Source organism: Dipodomys ordii, unplaced genomic scaffold (assembly GCF_000151885.1).
Source record: "Dipodomys ordii isolate 6190 unplaced genomic scaffold, Dord_2.0 Scaffold168, whole genome shotgun sequence".
In the NCBI taxonomy this organism is placed as follows: Eukaryota; Metazoa; Chordata; class Mammalia; order Rodentia; family Heteromyidae; genus Dipodomys; species Dipodomys ordii.
The window spans coordinates 2,108,308-2,114,922 of record NW_012267384.1 but is presented as its reverse complement, the minus strand read 5'-3'; the positions used below and the strand labels follow the sequence as shown (position 1 = coordinate 2,114,922).

Below are 6,615 nucleotides of genomic sequence, written 5' to 3'. Positions count from 1 at the left end.
TCTGGCTTAGGACTGTTCACTGGAACTCTAAAACTGCTTTCTATGCGAGAGCTTTTTCAGATTCCAGCTTCTCCTCCGCCATCTTGAAAATTCGAATTCCTCATTCTTAAACATTTTAAAGATAGTTCTAAAGTATTTGAGCATAAATCAATAGGACATAGCTTAGGTATTGTCATATACAGTCCAGAGTTTAGATCATTTTTCTATCACTTATTAGCTTTGTGGCCTTAGACTTAACTCTTTTTTATGTTTTATTTTTTTGTGTGTGTCTGTCATGAGGTTTGAACTCAGGGCCTGGGCACTGTCCCTGAGCTTTTTGTGCAACGCTAGTGCCCTACCACATGAGACACTGCTCCAATTCTAGCTTTTTGATGTGTAATTGGAAATAAGAGTCTTTTTCTGGTGTCCTCTTTGTTTATGTTTTTTTTTGGGGGGGGATACTGGTCCTAGAGTTTGAACTCAGGACCTGGGTTCTGTTTCTTAGCTTTTCCATTCAAGGCTGATACTCTACCATTTAAGCTACAGTTTCACTTCTTGCTTTTTGCTTGTTAATTGGATATGAGTCCTATGGACTTTCTAGATGGGGCTGGCTTCAAACTGTGATCCTTAGATCTCAGCTCCCTGAGTAGCTAGGATTTCGGGCATGAGCCACCAATACACCGCTTTGTATGAGATTTTATGAAGACCAGATGAGGTCATTGTTTTTAAACTACTTAGCTCCTTTTGTGGTAAACAATAAACACTTGACAATTTTTGACTTACTATTTTTCTTTTATATTAAGACCAATAAGTCTCATTTTATCCCTTTAAAGCTGCAGGCCAAACTAGGTGTTTGTGGTTTATCACTGTAATTTTAACTATTTAGTAAGCTTAGATTGAGAGGATGGTTTGAGGCCAGCTTGGGCATAAAAGCCCATAAAATCCCTTCTCAGTGCCTGTTGTCAGTGGACACTCATACAAGAATCGAGAGGCTGTGTCAAAAATAACCAGGACAGCTCCGCGCCAATGGCACATGCTTGTAATCCAAGCTACTCAGGAGGATGAGATCTGAGGATTGCTCTTTGAAATCAGCTTGGGCAGTAAAATCTGTGAGACATTTATCTCCAATTAAACACACACACACACACACATACACACACCACAAACAGTATAGAGAGGGTGGAGGTATGCTACAGTAGTAAATATAGTTGCCTTTAAGTATGAAGCCCTGAGTTCAAATCTCAGCACTGCCAACCCTTCCCCCAACAACAACAACAACAATAACAATAACAACAACTGTTGGCCAAACTTTTTTTTCCCCAAACCACTTACACTAAATTCTGAATTACCCCTAGAATTTCTGAAAAAATCTGAATGCTCTAAAAGTGCTCTTTGCTTCTTCCTCCTCCTCCCCCTCTTCTTCTTCTTCTTCCTTCCCCTCCCCACTCTCCCTCCTTTTCTTCTTTCTCTCCCTCCCCTTCCCCCTCTCCCTCCTTCTCTTCCTCCCTTCCTCCCTCCTCCTCCCCCTCTTCCTCTTCTTCCTCTTCCTCTTTCTCCTCCTCCTCCTCCTTTTTCTTCTTTTTTCCTGGTCCTGGCTAGCACTCTATACTCTAGGACTTTGCTGCTCCAGCTGGCTTCAAACCCCAATTCTCAGATCTTGCCCTCCTGAGTAGTCACAACTACAGGTGTGGCCCACAGATGCCCAGCTAGACTTGGTTATATTGAAGCTTGGATGTAATACCTTCTTGTATCAGTGACTTTCATGAAGAACCTACCTCTACCTGGAGACCCTGAGCTGCAGGGCCTCAGTTCCACAGGAACTGCAGGAAGGTGTTCTGCACCAGGCTTAGAGGATCTATTCGGATAACAGCACTAGGAGAAACCTGCCAGGCCAGGGCATCTTACCTCAGCACTATGTCTTCATGCCAGATGGTTGTAAGCGTGCTAATATGGTTCTATACCAACAATCTTCTCTTTAGCTTCAGAGACAAAAAAAATCAGATACACTTTGCCTTTAAAAGAAAACAACAAACAAACAGGGACACTTCTGCTACCTTTCTTCTCAATAATGCTACTTCACAACCTTAAACATAACTATTTAAATTTAAAAATTCAGGAAGTCTTTTTGCCTTCTGCAGTTTTCTTTTCTGTGTAATGTATGTCCCTAGAGGTAGAGCAGAGAGATGATTACTTCTTTAAATCATTTCTCCTTTTTTTTAAAGGGATATTTAAAAAATTCTGTAGCAAAAACATTTAAGTTCAATAAACTAAATTCATGTGTTAAAACACAGATTAAAATTATTTTATCACCTGACTTATGTAACTACAACCCATCTGTATATCACCTCTATAATAACAATAAAAAAGTAATTAAAATGATTTTCTCATATTTGGTCATTCTACTAGGAACCCATTCTACTTCAATTTAGGGTTTCCATTTCCATATAGCTAGATGATGGGGACATAAGAAATGAAGTGGCAAATATCCAGCATGGACAAAAGTAGAACCCAGGGCTGAGAATGTGGCTTAGTGGTAGAGTGCTTGCCTAACAGCCCTGAGACCTGGGTTTGATTCCTCAGTACCACATAAACAAACAAATAAACAAAAACCCAAAGTGAGGTACTTATTCTTTCTGGAAAGAAAAACAGAAAGGAAAATTTGAACACTGAGTTTCATATTAAAGTGAAATATGTGATGGCCAAAGATTTATATTAGTTTGGAAAGCTGAAAACCCACGGGCAGAATGATCTTCATTTGTACAATCTTTTTTTTTTTGTCGGTCATGGGGCTTGAACTCTGGGCCTGGGCGCTGTCCTTCAGCTCTTCAGCTCAAGGCAAGCGCTCTACCACTTGAGCTACAATGCCACTTCCGGTTTTCTGGTGGTTTTATTGGAGATAGGAGTCTCAAGGTCTTACGTGCCCGGGCTGGCTTTGAACCGCGATCCTCAGATCTCAGCCTCCTGAGTAGCTAGGATTACAGGCGTGAGCCACCAGCGCCCGGCTCATTTGTACAATCTTTGAGGAGGGAGGGAAACACAGCAGTGGTCTCTGTATCCTAATAGATGATCTTGTGATAAGAAACCAGACAATGAAGAGCACTTGTTTATGAAACCATTACTGACATGCTCTGCATTTCCTATTTTCCTTTTTCTAATCTATCTCTGAATTTTTTTCAGATCCAACTCTGTGCTGACCTCAGTGTCCTGATTTCTTTTCTGCCCACTCTCCTCTTCATCTCTTTATTGCCAGTAAAGAAAACTATGATATATGTGGAACAGAGCTTGAGAATAAAAACAATAGCCTAGTCTATGTTAGACATAGAATTTTTAAGCTTTCACTGCTAGGCTGTAGGCTTATTAGAAATAACTTTATAGTATAGCTCTTAATTCATTTATGGTTGTGACCTTCAGCTTAAAAATTGTTCTTTGTAGGTTAAAGAAGAGTTTCAAACTTGTCACTCCATTTTAAAAGGGTCTTCTTACCAGATTTTCATTTAGCTTAATAAACAGATCCAGATGCAACTTGAGATATTATTTGGTCCAAATTTGCTAATTCTGAAGCTTAGCAAATTAAGACTCAGAGAGGTTAAGAAAATTACAAGAGGACCTCACCAAACTTGTTCTATGGGTAAGGAGCCTAAGACCTTTAGAGAAGAATGTGTCCTATATTCTATTACCAGTTAACAAATAAATTGGGGCAAAAAAGTGTATACTATAAATACTGGTGTCTTGACTATGGGCATGATATTGATTATAATAGGCAGTCTAGGATAGAAAGTCAAGCCCTAGACATAAATCCAAGCTAAATTTACATCTATTTTATCTGTATCTATCTATATACTTCTTTGTTAATATAAAATAAACAGCTACAACATATCCTGTGGAGATATAAGGAAATGCTATTTGAAAGGGTGTGGCACAGTGCATGGCACACCATAAGTATTAAATAAATGATAGCTAATGTTGACCTTATGTAAGTTGTGGCAGAGAATACCAGACCAGAAGTATGGAACAAATGTCTGAGCAGTGCAACTCAAGAAACACTTATTGATAATCTATTGCATGCTAGTGTTTGAGATAGGGGAAAACAAAATAAATAATTCAGAGTAATTGTCCTTGGGTGTTTATAGTCGTTAAAGAAGATGATACCTGAATGGAACAACATAGTAACTTTGTGGAGAACATGTTCTGGGCTTTAGAAACATTGTGTTTAAGGGCTCTTCACAACCATAATCTGCTTCTGCATTTCTATATATTTCCTACTGTCACTGGATCAAACAACATAAAACAATTCTATTGCCATGAGCACTTGCCTTGAAACCAATTGACTTAATTTAAAATGTGAAAGTGAACTGAATACATCTGCAGCACCAAAATCACAGAAAAGAATTTAATTCCTCAAGCATAGTTGGCGTACTTTCCAACAGAAATTAATATTTTATTGGTGTAATAACTTAAAGGATGAAAATAGTATTAAATGTATGTCTAGGGAGAGTTTAGAACATTTCTTTAGGCTACCTAATGGTGGTAATATTCCCAGTGCCTGTTTATTTTGAAGAGAGGTGATTAAACACTACCACTAATATAATTTTAGTTGTGAATTCTACTACTTATAGAATTAGAAAATTTAAAAAAAGAGAGAGGAGAGAAAGAATGGAGTCCTAATTCATTTATTGTATGCTGGTCCTAGGGCTCAAGGCTACTCTACGATGAGAACCACAGCTCTACTTTGGCTCTTGGTAGTTAATTGACGATAAGTGTCTTATGAACTTTGTTGCCTGGGCTGGCTTTGAACAACAATCCTCAGTTCTTAGCCTCATGAGAAGCTAGGATTACATGTGTGAACTTTTCTGGCTTTTGTTGCTGTTGTTGTTGGTTATGGGGCTTGAACTCAGGGCCTGGGTAGTGTCCCTGAGCCTTTTCACTCAAAGCTAATGTTCCACCATTTGAGCCACAGCGTCACTTGTGGTTTTCTGGTGGTTAATTAGATATAAGAGTCTCATAGACCTTCCTGTCTGGGCTAGCTTCAAACCATGATCCTCAGATCTCAGCCTCCTGAATAGCTAGGATTACAAGTGTGAGCCTGGCTTTTTTTTTAATTGATGAAGTGGCATAGGAAGGAGCCCTTAACTCAATGGCTTTCTCCTTGACTGAAGTTAGAATAACTTAGGGGTCTTTAGAAAACACTGTAGAGTGTTCCTGAAATTTAATTCAGATAGCCAGTATTTACTGAGCATTTGCTATATTTGAAGTATTATTCTTGTAACTGGGATACATAGGTAGAAATTCTGTGTTTTCATAGAGCTTACATTTTAGAGGAGGAGAAATACACAATAAACAACAAATAACCAAATAAATACATTAAGAAGAGAAATGTCATTTAGGTCCACTCTGCTAGGTACAGTATTAAAATATGGAAACATACGAGTGTTCAAGTGGCTACTTTAGGTTGGATGATCCAAAAAGACCTCTCAAGAGTTGATATCTGATGAAATTAGAATAAGAAGAATGAATCAGTGGTGAGCAAGAGGAAGAGCATTATGCTGCAGGGCATCTTGTTTGGTTCATGTCTTTTCCCTGCAGGTTGGCTCCTTTCTACTTCTTGTCTACTCTAGCTCTCTTGATAGGATTTTTCCATTTATTGGAATCTTTGGCTTATGGCATTTAACTTCATCCCATAGTTTATGGTTTGATTTCTCCTTGGCAGAGTGTTACAGTTTGGACATGGCTTGAATGTGTATCTCCCAGAGTTCATGAGTTGGAAATTTGGCAATATGAGACGTGGAGAAGCACGAAGAAGTGGAGCTTAGTAGGAGTCACCCAGGGCCTGTACTGCTCTTAGAGGCATTGGTGTAGTTCTGGGATCTGGATCACTTCTCACTAAAATGTTTTGATAAAAGAGCAATCTTACCTCTCCTGATGTTCTGGCTTTCTGCTTTCTGTCCCACCAGGGAATCTATGCCTCTTCCACAGACTTCCATGATGATGCCATACGCCATGGATTGAGGCATCCAGGAGGCCTTCACTAGAGCTACACCCAGGCTGTTTGGCTTTCAGCTCCAAAAATAAGAGCCAAATAAACTTCTTTTCTTTTAAAAGTTAACTGCCTCAGGTCTTTTGGTATATGAAATATAGAAAATGTACTAATCCGCAGAGTTCTTGCTATGATATCCATTTGGAAATGTGATTTCAGCTTTGTAAGGAGACAGACTAATCTGCTTCTGGCAAGTGACATTACTGGATTTGATCTGTCACATTGAGCCTCAGGATACTGTTCATGTCTGAGCAGCATTCCAAGAACTGAAGATAAAGTATACCTGGAAGAGAGGCAGGAGGAAGAAGAGGCTGGAAAGTGGGCCTAGATCTCAATTATGAAAAAAACTTAGATTCTGATTCATTCTCAGCTGGGACATGGTTGAGTTTTGGAGCATTGGTGACTGTAGGAAGACAGGCATTATGCAGGAGCCAAAGAGTTAAGTGTTTGAATAGATTTGGTTTTTCCTGCAATTTCATACCCAAGGCAATCTCCTGAGAGTGAACAGACACAGGATGTTGGAAAATGATGAAGTATAGAATTTCCTAAGAAAGTAATAAAGCATATAAAAATTATTGAATGGTACTAAGCGTCTGTTTGAA

General features: G+C 39.0%; 1 protein-coding gene across 1 annotated transcript in view; it reads right to left on the bottom strand.

Moving 5' to 3' along the window:
- Gpr33 (G protein-coupled receptor 33) overlaps positions 1-5,978 on the bottom strand; it is a 13,313-nt gene extending 7,335 nt beyond the window's left edge. The window contains 1 exon segment of the mRNA XM_013033444.1: positions 5,891-5,978. Coding sequence (XP_012888898.1) covers positions 5,891-5,978 — 88 coding nt within the window.
- Positions 5,979-6,615: the final 637 nt, after the last annotated feature.